Raw genomic sequence first — 21970 nt, 5'->3', positions numbered from 1 at the left:
ATCATCAATCTTAAACTGGGGACCAATGGTCCTATGTCGATTGGAAAACCGCTGGGCCTTTTCCTGAGAGAGAGAGATAACTTATCCACCACTTGGTCCCAGATCTGGTGCATTCTCTCCACCACAGTGTCAACACCTGGGCAGGCAGAAGTCTCCACCTGCCCTGAAGAAAATCGAGGATGAAACCCAAAGTTACAAAAAAAAGGTGACATCAAAGTGGCAGAACTAGCTCTATTGTTTAAAGCAAATTCGGCCAAGGGCAAAAATGAAACCCAATCATCCTGATCAGCGGAAATAAAACATCTCAAATACGACTCCAAGGTCTGGTTTGTTCTCTCTGCCTGCCCATTGGTCTGAGGGTGAAAAGCAGAGGAGAAGGACAACTGAATTCCCAGCTTGGAACAGAAAGTCCTCCAAAATCTAGACACAAACTGAACTCCTCTGTCAGATACAATGTTCTCGGGAATCCCGTGTAAGCGAACCACCTGTTGCAAAAACAGGGGCACCAACTCAGAGGAAGATGGCAACTTAGGGAGTGGTACAAGATGAACCATCTTAGAGAACCTATCACAAATCACCCAAATAACAGTCATTCTTTGAGAGACCGGCATATCAGAGATGAAATCCATTGAAATATGGGTGCATGGCCTCCTGGGGACCGGCAAAGGCATCAACAACCCACTAGAGCGAGAACAAGATTTAGACCGGGAGCAAGTCCCACAGGACTGCACAAAATTCCTGACATCATGAGACCAGGTGGGCCACCAAAAAGAGCGACTCACCAGATCTCTAGTACCAAAAATACCTGCATGACCAGCCAATGCAGAGCAATGAACTTCAGACATCACTCTCTTCTTCCACTGGTCAGGAACATACAACTTTCCACTGGGACAACGCTCAGGTTTGTCCTCCTGGAACTCTTTCAGAGCAAGTCTCAAATCGGGCGAGATGGCAGAAAGAACTACCCCTTCGCCTAAGATGGTAGCAGGCTTGGTCACCACAGGAGAATCAGCAAAGAAACTCCTAGAGAGGGCGTCTGCCTTGACATTCTTAGTTCCAGGAAGAAAAGAGACCACAAAATCAAAACGTGTAAAAAACAAGGCCCACCTAGCCTGTCTAGGGTTCAAGCGTTTAGCCGACTCTAGGTAAATCAAATTCTTGTGGTCAGTGAGGACCACAACTTGATGTTTAGCTCCCTCCAACCAATGTCTCCACTCCTCAAATGCCCATTTCATGGCCAACAGTTCCCGATTCCCCACATCATAGTTACGTTCAGATGGAGAGAACTTTCGGGAAAAGAAAGCACAGGGATTCATTTTAGATGTTACAGGATCCTTTTGGGACAAAACAGCTCCTGCACCAATCTCAGAAGCATCCACCTCTACCTGGAACGGGAGTGAGACATCAGGTTGCCGCAAAACCGGGGCGGAGGTAAATCTTCGCTTCAGCTCCTGAAAGGAAGCAACAGCCTCCGGAGACCAATTCAACACATCAGCACCCTTCTTAGTCAGATCAGTCAATGGCTTGGCAATACTAGAAAATTTTGCTATAAATTTCCGATAAAAATTAGCAAAACCCAAAAACTTCTGGAGGGCCTTCAAAGAAGTGGGCTGAACCCAATCATAAATGGCCTGTACCTTGGCCGGGTCCATTTCAATAGTTGACGGAGACAAAATAAATCCCAAAAATGAAATCCTCTGTACTCCAAAAAGGCATTTCGATCCTTTGACATACAGGGAATTCTCCCTCAAGATCCGGAACACAGTCCGAATATGTTCCACATGAGAATCCCAATCCTTGGAGAAGATCAAAATATCATCCAGATAGATAATCAAAAATTTATCGACAAAGTCTCGGAAAGTATCGTTCATGAAGCACTGGAAGACAGAAGGGGCATTAGTGAGCCCAAAAGGCATCACCAGGTACTCAAAATGTCCCTCCGGAGTATTAAACGCCGTCTTCCATTCATCCCCCTGCTTAATGCGGATAAGATTATACGCCTGAGGTCAAGCTTGGTAAACCAGCAAGCACCTCTAACTCTAGAGAATAGATCCGAAATCAGGGGTAACGGATACTGATATTTAATAGTAATTTTATTGAGGGTACGATAATCAATACAAGGCCTTAAAGAACCATCCTTTTTGGCCACAAAAAAAAACCGGCACCTAAGGGTGAAGAGGATGGTCTAATATGACCCTTCTCCAACGCCTCCTTAATATAGGACCGCATAGCCTCGTGCTCGGGTACAGATAAATTGAAGAGCCGACCCTTGGGAAATTTACACCCCAGGCTTAGTTCAATTGCACAGTCATAACTCCTATGAGGAGGCAAGGACGCAGACTCATTCTCACTAAATACATCATAAAAGTCCGCCAAATAGTCAGGAACATCATGCGACTGAGGAGAGGTGGAAAAAACCGGAGCCTCACTAAAGGCCCAAGCAAAAACCTTCGGCCTCTTACCCGGTGGTACAGAATCTGGCCGTTGCGGGGCAAGGGTTGTTCTGAGACCCCGTGTGTTGACAAATAAGGCCGCGACTGGAGTCTTGTGCCGGACACGCCTGAAGAACGGCGCGAGACACCTCCATGGGCTCTGGAGGTGGAACCTCTGGCTCAGGTAGTTCCAGAGGCTCAAAAAAATTGGGAGCTGGAGTAAGCTTCGTTTCGATTGAGCACGCTCCATACCGCGATCCGAAAAATGGAGGTCAATGCGTGTGGAAATGGCAATCAGCTCTTCCAAACTGGCAGGAACCTCTCTAGTGGAGAGAGCATCTTTTACGTGCTCCGCCAAACCTCTCAAAAACACAGGGATGAGGGCTTTATCAGACTACTCCAACTCGGAAGCCAGTGTCTGAAAACGGACGGCATACTGACTAACCGAGAGAGCACCCTGAGTCAAAGCTAGAAGCTGAAGAGAGGTATCGTGCGTGACCCGTGGACCGAGGAAGACCTGCTTAATAGCTGTTAGAAAGTGAGCAGCGGTCCGGACCTCTGGGTCACCACGCTCCCATAGTGGCGTAGCCCACTCCAACGCTTTGCCTGACAGCAGGGAGACAATAAACCCCACCTTGGCCCGTTTCGTAGGGAATCGCGCAGCCAGTAACTCTAGCTGAATGGAGCACTGACTGACGAAACCCCTACAGGAGGCGCCATCGCCAGAAAATTTATCGGGCAACGGGAGGCGGGTAACTGTCGGCGCGGGGGAGGACGTGGACATACGGGAAACCGCGTCTGTGATTGCCTTTACAGCAGCTTCGGTGGATTGTGCAGCTGAGAGAGCCCTCTGAAGAGTGGCCAGCCGGCCCTCAAGCTGCCGAATACACTGCAAGAGTTGCTGCTGCTCTGGCATCACTAGCCAGAACCTGGCGCTAGTATAATGTTAGGAACGGCAGAACGCACTAAATAAAAATATAAATAAAGTGCGTTCGCCGCTCGGGGTCCACCGTGCAGTAGGTGAAATAACCGCTGCTAGGTGGTGGCAGGAGCAATATGGCGGAATTGCACATGGAGTTAAACTCCACCCAGGTGTGCAGAGCAATCTCAGTTAAACTCACGGAGATGCCAAAAGTACAAACCCAAACAACTGAGCCTGTTGTAGTCACAGAACTCAGTAAAAAACGCACACACGGTATACGGTCACAGGAGTAGCCCAAGACGGGGGCACTACGTCCGTCTAGACCTACCGTGTGCGTGGCATTGCAACTGCAAATGCAAAAGAGGCTGCTACTGCAGCGGGCCGTGGACACTGCCGCCAAACGACAAACGCAAGGCGCAAGCGCAATGTCGGACGCTAGCAGCTGTGCGAGTTGAAGCAGAGGAGCTCTGGCGCTGAAACTCAGTCCCTATTCACATGTGTAATATCAGAGGGAAGGGGTTTCAAATGAGTCAGTCACCAGAATCATGCATCCGTCCTCATACACACAGCAGCAAGTATGACTATACTAGCGCATGGCGAAACAGCCATGCGCGCCTTTTATAGTAGCCGGGACCTTCTGCACGCTTCCAGATCTCTGAGATGGACCAATAAGAATTGGAGCGGGACCTTAGCACATGACTCCCGATCTCCAATGGGAGATCGTCCCATGAGCATGCCCAGTAAGAGGACAGAAGGACTTAGCCTCAGGAGAGATTTGCTGCAAGGCAATCTCCTCTGCAATCTCCTCTGCAGTGGATAAATAGGAGGAGAGTGCAGAATGTGAGGATCTGGATCCCTACTGAGTAAACGCAGTCTTTAAGTAGTCTTAAAAATAGTCACATATTTCCTTTACAAATTAGAAAAAAAAGAGTGTATGAAAATGGCATAAAAATTAAGCCCTAAGTATCGAGAAAAAAAGATGCAAAAATTGTTGGGGTATCGAAATGAGAAAATTTTACACCTACTTAATCTACGTGTACGAAAAAACCCGAAAATGTGCCGGGTCAGGAATATAGTAGAAATGGCCTGGTCTTGAACTGGTTAATCTAAGCAGTATTGAAAGTATTTGGGATCTACAGAGCTCTCTGGCCTTTATAAGTGGTACGGTAATCTCTCATGCATATACTGTACTCTTACATGCTTCAATGATCCATTTAACAAACAGGCCACCAAAACCAATTTATAAATTCCTTTGTGGGTTCTTTCATATGAAGTTAAGGTTTTCTATTGACATTTTATTTATTGTTCACTTTCTGCAATTTTAGATATCATTTTTGCTCATATCATGAAAATGTTACATGAATTACAACATGAATACATAGAATTATTCTGACGTAAAGTCAGAAATATGCTTGATTTATGGCGTGAATATAGTTCTTCTTGACATGAAACTTTTAACTACTTAGAGATAAACTTTGAAGATCACAGGACAGCGCCCAAGGTCAGATTCTGATGTCTTTACATGGGCGGAAAAACACTGCTGTCATGTAAAAAAAACATCTAGTGAAATAAATTCCATCTAAACTATATTCTATATTTATTGAGTTTTTTTCATGGCTGCTACATGGTATGTATTATGTATATAAATATACATTGGATTAAGGTATGACAACATGATGGTTCTCCTTGTGCCGCCATTATGTGTCATCAGGGAATGACTTTTTGCTTAAATAAGGATTTTTGTGTTAAATGTATTGTTAAAAAATATTTTTTTTCCATATCGTAATCTTTAATATATATATATAAAAAATAACACTATTTCAATTTTCAAACTGGCTATTGGGGCTTTTTTTAAGACTTACTGTTATTTCGGGAATTGACACATGCACATTAGCCACAATGCTAAGACAGAGCCTTTGGTATTGAAGCATCTAATGAGGGTATGCAAAGGTCATTGTGAAGAGAGAGGGAGGGGGGTCAGTGGTGACATTGTCTACAGTGTCAGTGTGGGCACACACAAAATGTGTTAGTTAGGAGGAGATGGCTTTCTGTCTGCTCACATCTAAGTATGCCCGCAATGACACTGTGAGCGTGCCACCATGCTCAACCAGTATCAGTTCACAGGTGCAGACAGGCTTTATTTTGCAATTAGTAGGGATGATGGCGCACCAAGGCATACACCACACCAATGGTGCACCGAAGCAAAAGGTCAACCATAGAAATGTTTAGGGAGTTTATTTGTCATTTTGGGGTAATAGACTTCCTCTAATGTCAATAGTTGGTTGATTATTTTAAAAATTGGCCTAATGCAATTTTTCATGCCAGGATTGAGAGAATGTTCCTTGGAGCAGGACTAAGTTTTTTCTATGAACCATGAAGATATAATTTTTTCTGTTTTTTTCTAATGCGACTGAAAATGTACATTTCAGTTAAAATAGACTATAGCGGAAAACTTACTGTTCATCTGACGGAGTGCAGGCCTCTTCATTTCCATCCTCGGGAGACTGTCCCTCACTGCCCTGCTGATCCTGCTGCTGCCTGTCTCTTCTGCGTCGTTCCCTTGCAGCCTCCTCTTCATCTTCCACGCTCCACTGAGTGGTCAGCCTGCACCATAAAGCACAAAACACAATCGAAAATATTCCAAAAATTGCCAAGTGGACTTCCGAACCAATATTGATACAATAACTAGACATTGGGAAATTACTTTGGTACTTTGGACTCCAGGGGATTCTGTTAATTTCTTAAAGGGAAGCGATCAAAAAATTAATTAAAGGGGCTATCTGGGGCTAAATTTTGCCTGTTCTGCCAAGCAATGACCTCTCTGGGGTCAGACTGGTCTTGGATTGCTCTCCTACTTCGTGTGACATAACATTGACAGAGCGGTTCCTTTGCTTCCGTTCACTCTGTCATCGAGGCGTCACTAACATCACGTCGATTGGTGAACCTCTGACCATCTTTGCTTCTGAGAGACTCTGCCTTTCTGGCAGGCTCTTTTTATACACAGTCATTTAATTTAGTTGAAAATTTACCCTCTGTCTGATTTACACGAGTCCCACTTACTTTTCCAACCTTTTGTTAACCCTGTCCCAACTTTTTTCGATACGCATTGCAGCCATCAATTTCTAAATCAGTTAATTTTTCAAATGAAACAGAAAACTATCCAATTTTCCCTTTCTGATCTGGATTCTATTTCTGTTGTGAATAAACTATGAGATATCCAATCATTGCATTGTGGTTTTCTTTATATTTTACATAGCGTTCCAACTTTATGAGGAATTTGGGTTGAAGCTAAAAATCTCAAATTGGTCTCCTCCTTAAATTTTACCCTTAAGATCCCAAGTGTAGGTGTGGAAATAGGGAATTGAGATTGGCAGCCAGACAACAGTGACATTAGATGTGTCCATACCACACCCTACCCACTCCCAGGAATGCACAACTTCTGGCGCTGTACACATTTGTCTTCACACGCTTCTGCATCCTGCTGACCTCCAACAGTAATGTCAGGGGTGGTTTATAATACGCCCCCATACTGATCTCATGCCTCTCCTAGCATGACATAAGTCACTAATGGGACCATAGCATTCATAGTTCATGTACTGCGTAAATGGAGCCGAGCTGGAGGCTTGAGATACAGAAGCTTGTCACTTGGCACTACTATCGAGATGAATTAATAGATTCCGGATACACTATATAGTTAAGAAAGTAAAAAAAAGAGTAATTCCAGGAAAATTAAAACAATGGGAAAAATGCTACATCTGTATGTCATTACAATCCTCACTGCTTCGTTCTATATCAGGCAGGTTAACAGATTATTGATTCTTCTGATGGATTCTTACCAGTAGATCACTTTCCTTGTGTCACAAAAAAGTAGTCAAAGTGCTTGTAAAGTATTTGAAGGTAATGTAGTCCAGGACCATAAGGTGGTCCAGAATGGAAAGACTAATGGTGGTCAGGCTATACCTTCTCAGAGCTGACAACCATACGTATGAGATAGCTGCTGGATGAACAGTTGTTGGCCAGGCACTGGCAGTCATCTCTAGCGACTGTCTCACGCACATGTGTACTCGGCTTGCCTGAGTATTCATGTGTTTTCAGCAGGGAGCGAGGAAAACAACTCTGGGAGCAGATTATCTCTCTTGAATACAAAAGGTTCGGGTGTAGAAATTCCAACTGCCCGTTCCTTCCTTCCCCGTCTTATGAGTATGGGTCATCATACTCATAATAAGACAGTTGGCAGAGTCAACCAACTTTTGTCTAATGTGTATAAGAGAAAGCCCAAGGGGAAATGTTAGCACATAACCAGGGCTGAGTTGGGATTGAAAGTCAGCCCTGGCCTTTGAAAGCACACACTCACTTTGAAGGCCCATGTCACTTCATCCCAGGGCCAGACTGTCCATCTGGCAATTCTGGCAAATGTCAGAAGGGCCTGTCTGGTCGTGGGCTGCCTTGTCTGCTATGTTGTTAGCAGAATCGGTGTTCTCTTGAAACCCATACTGTTAAGAGTTGTGACGGAGCACAAAGTCGCTGACTCCGTCACTTAACCCAGCAGGCCACAGGTATCATTAGAAATATTGGTCTTGCAGTAAATCTTACTTTCCTCCGTCCAGGGTAATATTGGTAATGTATCCCATCTGGTGCTGGGGGATGGGGACAAGCATGGGCCTGTGTGATTTCAAATGCCAGGGCTGAATTTCAGTCCCAGTCCATACCTGCCCCATCCCCACACCTACTTTTCAAGATTGGGAACCTACCTGAAGATGGAGGAAATCAAGATCTACCGAAAGACTAATAATGCCAATGATACTGCTATGTAAGGCTAAAAAATACTGTCAAGCTATGACAACATAATGCCATCACATGGTGACAGAGTGCGATCATTCTGATCATTGCCAAAAACAATGGTAGCAAGACCAATATCGCCATCAATTCTGCAATATACAGTAATACCGCCAGATCATAACCAAATGTGACCAGCATATACAGCAGTGATCATACCAGCACACTGATCAGTAATTAAAACCACTAGGGCTGATATTACCACCATACAGTGGCCATGTAATGGTAGATATCACTGACTCCCCATTGATGTTCTTGCTGATTGTAGTCATTCACCTTTGGCCCAGACCATGACCATATAGTGGTATAATCAGTGCACTAGACAGTAATAATGTTCCCTCTGTGCTTCCTCGTAGTAACAGTGCCCCCTCTGTGCCTCCTAATAAACCCCCATGCCATTTTAATATCCTACTGTGCCTCTTTATAATTTTACAGCCCCCTATAGAAATAATGTCTCCTGTGTCTCCCTATTATAATAATAATAATAATAATAATAATAATAATAATACTCCTACATGCTTCCTTAAAATAATAATATTGTTCCCTTGTGCCTTCTTATAATACACCGATTGTGCCACTTTTCTAATAATGACCCCCCAATTGTGTCTCCTTTTATTATTGCCCCTCCATAGTCCATCCCTTGTACCTGCCAAAGGATAAAAAATTCACTAATACTCACCTCATCCTACTCCCATGTTGAGTGATGATGCAGTCGTCCACTGCAGTCTCAGGGTCAGAGCCGGTGATGAAGTGATGTCATTGTGCCACCTGAGGTCCTGTGCGTGGCACTGGCAGCCACAGGGAGGAAGCAGCTACCTGCGGCCTACATAAGTCAACAGTGCAGCAGGGAGCTGACGGCTCTCTTCTTCGCTACTGTTAAAAGTGTTGTGGGTTCATGTTTCCCACTGCTAGATTGGCCCATCTGGCATTTGCCAGAATAGCCAGATGGTCAGTCTGGTCTTCCACAAAACCATCTGTGCCCATTATTTACCACAATAGTGTTAAATTTCCACTTTAACAGCCACCTCATAATAGGCTTTAATGCTGATTTATAATAAGTATATTGTTGGATTGGCGCACCAGAGGATACTCCCATGGACCTAAGGATCCAATGTTATAAAGGGATTACAAAAAGGCAATGAGGTCAGACAACGAACTGTCTGTTATGATGGAAGCAACAACGTTTACAAGTGGACATAACTTAGTTACGTATTGATAGGGGATAGGACCAGACCATCATTTTCCTGGGTATCCAGGGTGGTCACATTGACAATTAATAAGTGCAATGAATTACTTCTCCTTAGTAATTAAGGAAAATTCCGTTATTTGTGCCAAAGACAAACATTTCCCATAAGAAAATGATTATAGGAAATATATTTGCATGTAAATTCTCAGAACCAAATCTTTATGACTACGGCCAGGTTTCTGTACAGGTCCAGTATCATGTGATGGTGCAAAACCAGGTATATACATAGCGTTTATTAATGCAATTCTCCAGGATAGAAATACATGAAACACAGAAAATCACAGTAAAACAAATGTATAAAAATATTCTGCTGTAAAAAAGTAACAGTAAACAGCAAGTGCTAGTAAAAAGATAACAAAACAGGGTATTTGGTTGATACGTTTTTTGCAAAAAATGTATACTAAGCCACTCCACCAACGTCACGGTATACCCATCAGAGCAGTCCCTAACCGATGTATGTTTGTATCAGGATAGTGATACATGTCTATTATAATTGTGGATGATATTGTATCCAATTATCATCCTCAGGAGCTGAGGAAGGAGTTGTGCGCTCCGAAACGCGCGTCGGGGGTAGGTTGGTATCACCGCCTCCACTGCTCCCAGGTAATAATATTATAAACTACAAGACCCTTCATATGCTGGATTTGTCATGAGCACTTGCCCCATGATCGTTTTTCTTTTGCCACATTAGGGAGCCCTGTCAGTTTCCGGCTGTAATTATGAGCACTTGCTCTATGTTTTTTGCTATATTGTGCATTTACCGGTTTCTGATACATGTGCCCCTGGACTTCCTATAGAGGTTTTTATCCTTGATATTGTCCACAATAGTGTATAGGGCTGACTATCCTGGGGCTGTGCAGGTGGTGTATGCGGCTTATATATGCCATTGTGCACGCTTGTCCGTTTTCTCCCCCTGTTTCCATGTACCGTATTGTCCATGTTTTATATGCATTACTAATAAAATATCAATTTTATGGGATTTTTGACTGCTTATTTCTTTAGTTTGTCCTCCATGTACACTCAGGCTAGCGCTTTATTACTGGCGGCGAGCGGATCCCTGGAATGTTTCCAACGCATTTATCATTGATATCTTGCAGGGTTGACAAAGAGATTGTGGCTGTCTAAACAGTCCTACAGCATCACTCCATCTCTTCTCAGCCATCCGGGCAATCAAAGACATGCTGCCACTGAAGTATTCCAGAACACATGATGATACATTATAATCCTTCAAGAATCCTGACCATCATCTGTTACATTGTCCCCACTCTATTATAATACCCCCCCACTCTAAAAACCTGATATATGGTGCCATGTGTATAAATCTATGCACCTATATGTGCGGACCTTGGCACTTGACCACTACCTTACATTCCTGTACATCCTCCCCACATCCCCACTCTTGTATTCTTCCTTCCTCCGCTCTTGTACTTCCTCATTATCTTAAACAACACATTGTTTCCCAAGCTCACAAGTAAATTCCTTCTCTACTCATTCATTCTACCCCTGCTGTGAATGGACTGCAAACACTTCATTAAATACAATTGCGCACCGCACAGCAATGCCATGTCGCTCAGATGGCATTGTTCTATCCTTCGTCACCTGGAACGTGGTTCTGGAACAATATGAGAAATAACCAGATACAATCTGACATTCTTTTTGATAAACACAGAATCCTTTCTAAATAAATTTGAATCGCGTTGATTTAATAATGTGTTGTACAAAACAACTGTACAATTATCAACAATCAATCGAAACACTGACACATCGACTCGATACATAATAATCTAAGGATTTCAGATAAGGTGCAACTGTAGGCTGGATAGGTACCAAAGAGGATACATTTATAGACTAGATTGGCACCATTGATTATACATTTATAGACTGGATTGGCCCCATAGATGACACATTTATAGTCTGGATAGGTACCAAAGAGGATACATTTATAGACTAGATTGGCACCATTGATTATACATTTATAGACTGGATTGGCCCCATAGATGACACATTTATAGTCTGGATAGGCCCCATAGATGATACATTTATAGACTGGATTGGCCCCATAGATGATACATTTATAGACTAGATTGGCCCCATAGATGACACATTTATAGACTGGATTGGCCCCATAGATGATACATTTATAGACTAGATTGGCCCCATAGATGATACATTTATAGACTAGACTGGCCCCATAGATGACACATTTATAGACTGGATTGGCCCCATAGATGATACATTTATAGACTGGATTGGCCCCATAGATGATACATTTATAGACTAGATTGGCCCCATAGATGATACATTTATAGACTAGATTGGCCCCATAGATGATACATTTATAGACTGGATTGGCACCATAGATGATACATTTCTAGACTAGATTGGCACCATAGATGACACATTTATAGACTGGATTGGCCCCATAGATGATACATTTATAGACTGGATTGGCACCATAGATGATACATTTATAGACTAGATTGGCACCATAGATGATACATTTATAGACTGGATTGGCCCCATAGATGATACATTTATAGACTGGACTGGCCCCATAGATGACACATTTATAGTCTGGATTGGCCCCATAGATGATACATTTATAGACTGGATTGGCCCCATAGATGATACATGTATAGACTGGATTGGCACCATATATGATACATTTATAGACTAGATTGGCACCATAGATGACACATTTATAGACTGGATTGGCCCCATAGATGATACATTTATTGACTGGATTGGCCCCATAGATGATACATTTATAGTCTGGATTGGCCCCATAGATGATACATTTATATACTGGATTGGCCCCATAGATGATACATTTATAGACTGGATTAGCACCATAGATGATACATTTATAGACTAGATTGGCCCCATAGATGATACATTTATAGACTGGATTGGCACCATAGATGACACATTTTTAGACTAGACTGGCCCCATAGATGACAAATTTATAGTCTGGATTGGCCCCATAGATGATACATTTATAGACTAGATTGGCCCCATAGATGACACATTTATAGACTGGATTGGCACCATAGATGATACATTTATAGACTGGATTGGCACCATAGATGACACATTTATAGACTAGATTGGCACCATAGATGATACATTTATAGACTAGATTGGCACCATAGGTGACAAATTTATAGTCTGGATTGGCACCATAGATGACACATTTATAGACTAGATTGGCCCCATAGATGACACATTTATAGACTGGATTGGCACCATAGATGATACATTTATAGACTGGATTGGCACCATAGATGACACATTTATAGACTAGATTGGCACCATAGATGATACATTTATAGACTAGATTGGCACCATAGGTGACAAATTTATAGTCTGGATTGGCACCATAGATGACACATTTATAGACTAGATTGGCACCATAGATGATACATTTATAGACTGGATTGGCACCATAGATGATACATTTATAGACTGGATTGGCCCCATAGATGACACATTTATAGACTGGATTGGCCCCATAGATGATACATTTATAGACTAGATAGGCACCATAGATGATACATTTATAGACTGGATTGGCCCCATAGATGATACATTTATATACTGAATTGGCCCCATAGATGATACATTTATAGACTAGATTGGCACCATAGATGATACATTTATAGACTGGATTGGCCCCATAGATGATACATTTATAGACTGGATTGGCCCCATAGATGATACATTTATATACTGAATTGGCCCCATAGATGATACATTTATAGACTAGATTGGCACCATAGATGATACATTTATAGACTGGATTGGCCCCATAGATGATACATTTATAGACTGGATTGGCCCCATAGATGGCACAGTTATTATTTGCAGCTCTCATTATTGGCTGTATCAGGAATAGTCATATCTCTGGCCAGGTTTACTCACTTCAGAAGATTCTGTAGGTTCTTCTTGCTGGAGTCTCTTCTCACGAGTGATGTGGACATTGTGGCTCAGTGTGGTGGGATCCTAATGATCTTCTCCTGCTTCTCCTTTGTATCCAGAGCTCTGTGACAGCCCTCCCACTCCACACCTTCCCACTCTCAGCCCCTGTATGATCAATGGCACGCTTATCAGTTTAGGAGACCCTCTTTTTCATTGTCCTCCAGCCCCTTCTTCTCAGTGTGACTGTCTTCTCTCTAGTCCTGCGATCTTCTCTTCCTTTCTCAGGAAGTTTGAGCAGCTGCCTTCCCTCCTTTTGTTTTCCAGGCTTTGCTCTCTCTTTCTCTCCCCCTCCTCCTGTGTTGGGAAGTCAGGGGGAGATGATATGAGGTAAGAGGAAGCAGGACCCTCCCTGCCCCTGTGTTTGGGGAAGGGGAGGAGGGGGTGACAATATGTCTCTGTATCTCCCCCTCACACCCTCTCAGGGGGAGTCCCAGTATCACAGCAACTGTATTTTCCAAGATACTTGGCCATTGCTCTGACTGTGGAGGATTCTCATTTTCTCAGCTCAGTATTGTCCCTTTTCTCTCTCCTGCCAGGAATGCAATCTCTACTACATCAGACATCTGTCTCCATTGTTACAGATTTATGCTATTGTTCTCCTCCATAAATGCTCTCTGGTAACACTTTTCTCCTTAGCAATGAATGAGAGATCCTACACATTTTATCCATCAATTTCAATTCCCAAAGGAATATGGAATAATAATAATTTTTATAGCGCCAACATATTCCATAGCAATGTACAATTCAGAGAATCTAGGTTCAAAATCACATATTTATAGACTAACAAACTAATTAATAATTCAATGGTCCAGACACAGATTAAAATTATATCAGATTTTTTTTTTCCGTATAGAAGTCTGTCCTGGTCTGAGAACGCAACTCCTGAAAAAAGACACTAATTTATTAAGCGAGTTTTCAGGAGAGCTAGATGCCTTAGAGAGTGTAATCTTATTACAGGTTATGATCCCATAAATTATTCTGATTCTAACATATTTGGAATTGGAAAGTTGTTTTTTTTTACAACAATAACCTTTTCCTTGTGAGATTTTTTTTCTCCTCCTTTGGATTAAAAAAAAATGCATTGTGATGTTGGAATCTACTGTCACTTGTCAAAATGCATCCACCATGAATGTGCTGTGATGAGTTTTGAAGATTTTAGGGAGTTCTCCTAAAATGTGAAAGTTGGAGTTGTGCTTCAGCTCCTTAAGGTGGACATTTCATTGGATTTTTTTTATTTCGTACCGAACACCTCCTTCAATTGCTGGAGCCGCACTGATTTTGGCACAGTTTTTCTTTTTCTTCTGAGCCCCTCCATTCCAAAGTTATGCCCCCTGGTAATAATGTTGCAAATATTCCCTTCCTCCATCTACAGGTATACAACAGAACTTCTCTGTGGGCATTTGTTTATTGTCCACTGACACTGGCCAATCAAAACATGGCCACGCCCACACAGAAGCTCTGTTGTATATTCTCAGTTGGAGGAAGGGAATATTTGCAACTTTATTTCTGGGGGAATAACTTTGGAGCAGAGGGACACAGAAGAAAAAGAGAAACTGTCCCAGCATCAATGGAACAGTATCGAGTGGATGAGCTACTCTGTTTAAATTAAAAAATCCGGTCAAAGTTCCACTTTAAGGACCAATTCAGTTTTATTGTATAAGGGTTTTCACATCCTAACCTAGAATAGTCCATGACCTGTATGATCAGCTAGAGTAATGTAATGGCAAATGTCTATACAGCCCTAGGAAGTGAAAAATGCACAGGCATCTGAAAGGGTGTACACTGGTTTGACCTATTAGGTGCTTAATTGGAGACAGCTATGGAGAATGGTTTAAAGGGAATCTGTCACACCATTTTTGCTCTATGAGCTATGGCCACTGCCGTCAGAGGCTTATCTCCAGCATTCTGTAATGCTGGAGATAAGCCCCCGATGTTGTGCAACCAAGTATTAGGCTGAGGGTGCCAATACTTTTGTCTGGCCCATTTTTGGAGTTTTGTGTGAAATGATCAATGTTTTGCTTCATTCTCTTTTGTGTTTTTACATTGAAGACAAATAAAATGAAGATAATAATACCAAAGAATTTGTGTTTGCAATCATTTTTAGGAAGAAACTGAGTATTATCTGATAGAATTGCAGGGGTGTCAATACTTTTAGCCACAACTGTACATAGATTGAGAAAATACCTAGGTCCATCAAGGTCAACCTTTCTCCACCAAAGTTCAACCTTTCTCCACCAATTGTGCCAACAGGAAAAATTATCAGTGACACAATCAGTAAAAATTGCTTATAGTAATGCTCCGGGGGTACGTAGCAGGCAGTGGACACTGTTAGGATGAATGCCTAGGCATCTGTCCACCACGGTGACCCATCGTGCAGTTAGGACTGGTTTACAACGGGCGACCTACCTCGCTTAAAAAACTGCTGATTGGCTATGTCTGTGGAATGGCAGCAATATATCTGCCTGTTTAGACAGTCCGGCAACGCTTACGATAAGCACAGAATGGTTAGTAATAGATCATTCTTTGCTCATAGACTGTCATTGTTCTCGGCAGCACTTGATGATAACGTGCTGCAGAGAACAATTTTTTTAAGCAAGCCTAAAAATAATTTCGCCCAACAAACATTTTGCTCGTCCTTTGGGTGTTCAGTAGCCTCTTTACACTGTATGATTATCGGGAAATGAGCGTTCCTACAAATCCACGGTTCCTGAAAATCGGTAAGTGTAAGTGCACTTTTAGGGTCACTCCAGTAAGCATCAGACATGATCCTAGGTAAGTTGCAGTCTGTGGTCTTCTGATAATATCAGCTCGATAATATTCTGAACATTATCATCAAGGTGCAGGAGAGCGCTGCCTTCGATCAGGTACGTATCTAATGTTAATTACAGGTACATCAGACCTTCCGCCATACACCGTATGACCTGACATTCCAAGACAAGTGACTAGTGGGTGAGGTCATCGCTGTCAGACATGGGGCCAACCAGTGATATCACTTGCACTCTAGACACATTTTGAAAGTTTTTCCTTAGGGCACTAGAAGCACAACTGGAAAGCAGGATGACTCATATCACCAGAAAATCTGGTTTCACAGTGAAATATGGACTTATATTACTGCACTATTTGAAAAATATAAGATATATTCATAGAAGAGTCATATGAAGACATCTTATTGACTGATCCGGAAATTCTGAAAATGTAAACACCGGTGTCTGGACATCTACAAGAAAATTTCTACAAGAGAAAAATTCAATGTTGACCAGACTTAATAGGTATTGGAGCATTACACTAAAAAGCATATAACATATCACACAGTATATAAGTCTAATAATAATAATAATAATAATAATAATGTATTAACCCCTTCATGACATGCACCTTTCATGTACGAGGTGAGTTGGCACCCATACCCGGCAGGTGATAGCCGTGTGTTACAGTAAGTACTTGTCTCTAACAATCATGGGTAGTGATGAGCTTCGCCAATGATTGCTAACCTGTTAAATGCCGCTGTTACTCTCTGACAGCGGCATTTAACACTCACCGGCATGGAGGCACCCCTGTGATGTGATCACAGGTCATAGATGGGTTGCTATGTTGAAAACCTCCTGGCTTGTCATTACGGAGCTCCTTTGAAACCCTGCTTGCTTCAAAGAAGACTCTGAATTCTGTGGCATGGCTGTATATAGCACAAGCGATCAGACAATCGTAGTTTCAAGTCCCCTAAAGAGGCTAAAAAAATACAGTGAAAAGTAAAAATAAAAGGTTTAAAAATTTTTGAAAAATTAAAAAAACACGTAAAAGTTTAAATCATCCCCTTTTTCGCCCATTAAAAATTACAATATTTTAAAAATAGAAAAAATACACATATGGGTATGTGGGATCGTCGGGTTTAGAAAAGTCCGTCTTTCAAAATATAAAAATAATTAAACCAAGCTGTAAACACCTCAAAAGGAAAAAAATCAAGAATGCCAAAATTATGTTTTTTAGTTGCTGAAATTCCACCAAAACTGCTGTAAAAAGCGATCAAAACATGACATCTATCCAAAAATGGTATCAGTAAAGACGTCATCTCGCCCCGCAAAAAATGAACTGTCACACAGCTCCTCCGACAGAAAAATGAAAACGTGACGGGTCTCAGAAAATAGCAATACAACCCCAAAAATGTGGGGGGTAAACTTCAGATTTGTTTTTACTTCTAAGATAATAATAAAACTGGACATAATTCGCATCACTGTTATCATACTGATGAGCAGAATCATATTGCAAGGTCATTTTTACCACAAAATGTGCACGGCTAAAACAATTCCCAAAGAACAACATTAGACGATCCCATCCACTACTAGGACAACCCCTTTTTAAACTAAAGGCTATATTCACCTCCCATGTCGGCTCCGTTCCCGTGGTGTCGGCATTCGCTCTCCCCAGGGCTGTGATGAGGTGGAATGACATATGATGCCCGACGCCCAATCATCGTTGGCTTAATTGTCTCCACCTTCTTACGAACTGACCATGAAGAGGAAGTCCGGACCACAGTTGATCCCCAGATTCCCTTCATGTTCAATTTGTCCGAAGGCGGAGACAGTGACGTCAACGATAATTGGGCGCCGGGCATCATTTGTCATTTCACTGCATCACAGCCCCGGGGAGAGCGAGTGCCAACACCACGGGAACGTAACCATTACATGAGGTGAGTATAGGGTTTATTGTTTTATTTTAATTTATGAAGGGGTTGTCCAGACTGGAATAGATTGCAGACACCATGTCTCATTTTTAGAGCCCCTGAGGTACTAAAACAGCAGAAACTCATACAAGTGATCCCATTTTGGAAACTAGAATATGCAAATAAAGTCCGTGGAGCCTCATTTAAGAGTCTCAAACACGGTACTAGCCAGATCTTCCTCCAGGGAAGGACCCAGCCAAGGAGTGGCTCCTTTCGGAAACCACCATTACCACCATATTAAGTGGCCCTTTAAGTCAATATCCAGCTCTTTACGAGTTTACAGATATGACAAGAGAAATAATTAATTAATACTTAATATGGTGGTGGTGATAATGGTGGTTTCCGAAGGGAGCCACTCCTTGGCTGGGTCCTTCCCTGTAGGAAGATCTGGCTAGTCCCGTGTTTGAGACTCTTAAATGAGGCTCCACGGACATTATTTGCATATTCGTATTTCCCAGGGAGGAATGCACCTAGGATTTCACTGATTGAGCACCTTTGCCGGCTGCCGCAGTGTTTTCTTTGACTGGTCTCCCTGAGGTCAGTGATTGTTTCGTGATGGTGGTCTACTAGGCATTGCTCCAACCTAGCCAGAATCCTACTCCACACTGATGAGGGGAAACACCCCGAAACAGCTGTCTGTGGATACCTGGTCTTGGTATTTCCCTTGTCATATCTCTAAACTCGTAAAGAGCTGGATATTGACTTAAAGGGCCACTTCATATGGTGGTAATGGTGGTTTCCGAAAGGAGCCACTCCTTGGCTGGGTCCTCCCTGGAAGAAGATCTGGCTAGTCCCGTGTTTGAGACTCTTAAATGAGGCTCCACGGACATTATTTGCATATTCGTATTTCCCAGGGAGGAATGCACCTAGGATTTCACTGATTGAGCACCTTTGCCGGCTGCCGCAGTGTTTTCTTTGACTGGTCTCCCTGAGGTCAGTGATTGTTTCGTGATGGTGGTCTACTAGGCATTGCTCCAACCTAGCCAGAATCCTACTCCACACTGATGAGGGGAAACACCCCGAAACAGCTGTCTGTGGATACCTGGCCTTGGTATTTCCCTTGTCATATCTGTAAACTCGTAAAGAGCTGGATATTGACTTAAAGGGCCACTTCATATGGTGGTAATGGTGGTTTCCGAAAGGAGCCACTCCTTGGCTGGGTCCTCCCTGGAAGAAGATCTGGCTAGTCCCATGTTTGAGACTCTTATATGAGGCTCCACAGACTTTATTTGCCTATTCGTATTTCCCAGGGAGCAATGCACCTAGGATTTCACTGATTGAGCGCCTTTGCCGGCTGCCACAGTGTTTTCTTTGACTGGTCTCCCTGAGGTCAGTGATTGTTTCGTCATTTTGGAAACTAGGCTCATCAAGGAATTCATCTAGGGGAGTGTTGAGCTTGTTGAACTCATTGGTGCTTTATCAAACGTTTTAAAATGTGGATGTGAAAAACAAAAATAATTTTTTTCTGCTAAAATGTGGTTTTAGCTTCAAATTTGTAATTTTCACAATGGATAATAGGAAAAAGTGAACCCCATAATTTTTTTACCCAATTATGAAGATATGTGGTCAAAAACTCCCTTTTGGGCACATGGTAGGGCTTGGAAAGTAAAGAGCGAAATTTGATTTTTGGAGCGTAAATTTGACTAGAACAGACTGTGAATGCCATGTCACATTTACAGCAAAACTGCACGAATCCCCCCACAAGTGACCACACTTTGGAAACTAGACCCCTCAAGGAATTCATCTAGGGGTGTACTGAGCATTTCTATGCTACAGGTGATTCACAGAACTTGATAACATTTAGATGTGAAAACAAAAAAAAAAAATTCCAAGTAAAATACTGTTTTAGCACCAAATTTATATTTTCCACAAGAGGTGGTAGGAGGAAATGGACCCCATAATTTGTTATGCAATTTTTACCGAACGTAGCAGTTCCACATGTGTGGTTGTACACTGAAGTTTGAGCACACGGCAGGGATCGGATGTGAAGGAGCGATACTTGACTTTTACAATGCAGATTCCGTTTGAATAGATTGTGGGCTTCATTTGTTGAGCCCCTGAGGTGCCAGAACAGCAGAAATCCCCCAGGTGACCCCATATTGAAAACAATACTGATTATGGATTTCATCTGGAGTGTAGTGAGTATTTGGAACCCATAGATATGTGGCGCCCCTGAGGTTCAGTCGCCACAGAGGTACTGCACCTTCTCCTAAGGTGTGGTGCCCCACCATCCAGGTAAGTTGGAGGCTCCTGACACACGCTCCAACACTCGCACCCCACACAATAGAGTAGTTCAGCATAACCACATTGCAGCTCCTTGCTTATAGAGAAGCAGAGCACCTTTGGTAGTTCCCTACTTGGAACACTAGACGTGCTGGGAGGTGGGTGGAGTTTAGACTAGATATAAAAGAACGGGACAGTTCCAGGATTGAGGTTCAGTTGGGGTTCAGTCTGACAGGAGGTCAGTGAGGAAGGAGTGCTGCAGCTGCCTCAGTGACCTGAGCCAGCTGGCACGGGAAAGGAAAGGAAAGAAGGAGAAGGACCTTGAACCGAAGCCTGAGCTTCCATAGAAGGGAAAGACAAGTACGGAACGTAGGAGTAAAAGGGAACACAGAGGACGTGGGTTAGAGGAAGAACCCTGCCTAGAAGTTCTAAGCGCAAGGCCGGGGCCCGGTCCCTGAGGTTGTATGAACACTAATGGTTCTGCAGCAGACACCGGTGGAGTAGTGGGCTGTAAATGCACTACTCCCATCTAAGACTTGAGGGCACAACAGCAACACGGATAGAGAGCAGGGACTTAGGAGTAGAGAGTCCCCGAAGCAGGCTACAGCTGTCTGCCGTACAAGTAGAGTTCTTGGGAACATCTGTCAGGAGGAACTCCAGTGTAACACAGTACTAGGAGATCTTCACACTTAAGGTGCTATAGAGGAGAAAAGGCACATAAATTGGCGGAGTGTGGAAGGGAGCTTTCAATCTTGCCTGGAGGTTGACTGAGTCCCTGACCCGGAGGACACGGTACAGAAGCGGTCACTACAGACTGTGAGTAAAGCTTTGGAACTACATGCCCTGGTGTCCTCCATTCCTTCCTGCGTCTGTCCGCCTAGCACTGCTGCATCCCCTGCGCCAGACACTACACCATCTAAGTGTCCCCACATCTACACTGCCCCGGGACAACAGCCCTGCCTGTGGAGGGCTATACCTTCATTGCTGCACCACACCATCTGTCCCGGAGGATCTGCATGCAGCGTCGGCTTAACACCTCCCTTGCCGAACACCACAGGTGGCGTCACAAACTATTCATCTAACTACATTCCCCCATTCACATTTTCCTATTACTTGGGCGTCGAGGGCCACGGTCCGGGTCACCGTTGCTGTGACACATCCCACTGATACCGGCCCGGTACCGAATACCCTACAGCCCTGGGAGGACGACCCAGGTGCCTCACAGAATTTTATAAAATCAGGACTTTGGAAATCTAACATTTTTAGAAGTAAACATGTAATTTTTATATTTGCTGCAAATTTGTCACTTACACAAGGGTTACTAGGTGAAACTAGACCCCACAATTTATTGTTCAATTTCTCCTCATCATGGTGCTGCCCCATATGTTGTTAGGCCATTCGTCAGGACTGAGAAGGAAGGAGCGCTATTTGGCTTTGGAGCACAGATTCTGCTAGAATAGTTTACGGGCAACAATTGCGGAGCCCATTGTAGAAATTGCATCTTTCAATGAATTTATCTATGGCTGCAGTGACTATTTTGTAAGACCCACCCACCATAATGAGGCAGATGGAGACCCTTTGGACTCAGTTTGGCATCTGCTCCGGCGGTCTTCATC

The 21970-nt window shown here is 43.0% G+C and overlaps 1 protein-coding gene across 4 annotated transcripts in view; it reads right to left on the bottom strand.

The window, feature by feature from the left end:
• LSP1 (lymphocyte specific protein 1) overlaps positions 1 to 21970 on the bottom strand; it is a 106745-nt gene that overhangs the window by 24969 nt on the left and 59806 nt on the right. For 3 of the 4 annotated variants that reach the window (XM_073574041.1, XM_073574038.1, XM_073574039.1), the window contains one exon: positions 5812 to 5958. Coding sequence is in view for 3 of the 4 variants with exons in the window: in XM_073574038.1 (XP_073430139.1) it covers positions 5812 to 5958 (147 nt within the window). In the remaining variant the exon portion in view is untranslated. Of the gene's footprint in view, positions 1 to 5811; positions 5959 to 13357; positions 13719 to 21970 lie in introns of those variants that run through there. The other variant, XM_073574040.1, reaches the window with a different exon arrangement.

Source organism: Dendrobates tinctorius, unplaced genomic scaffold (assembly GCF_039654945.1).
Source record: "Dendrobates tinctorius isolate UK_male_01 unplaced genomic scaffold, ASM3965494v1 ptg000037l, whole genome shotgun sequence".
In the NCBI taxonomy this organism is placed as follows: domain Eukaryota; kingdom Metazoa; phylum Chordata; class Amphibia; order Anura; family Dendrobatidae; genus Dendrobates; species Dendrobates tinctorius.
This window is presented reverse-complemented; position numbering and strand designations above follow the sequence as displayed.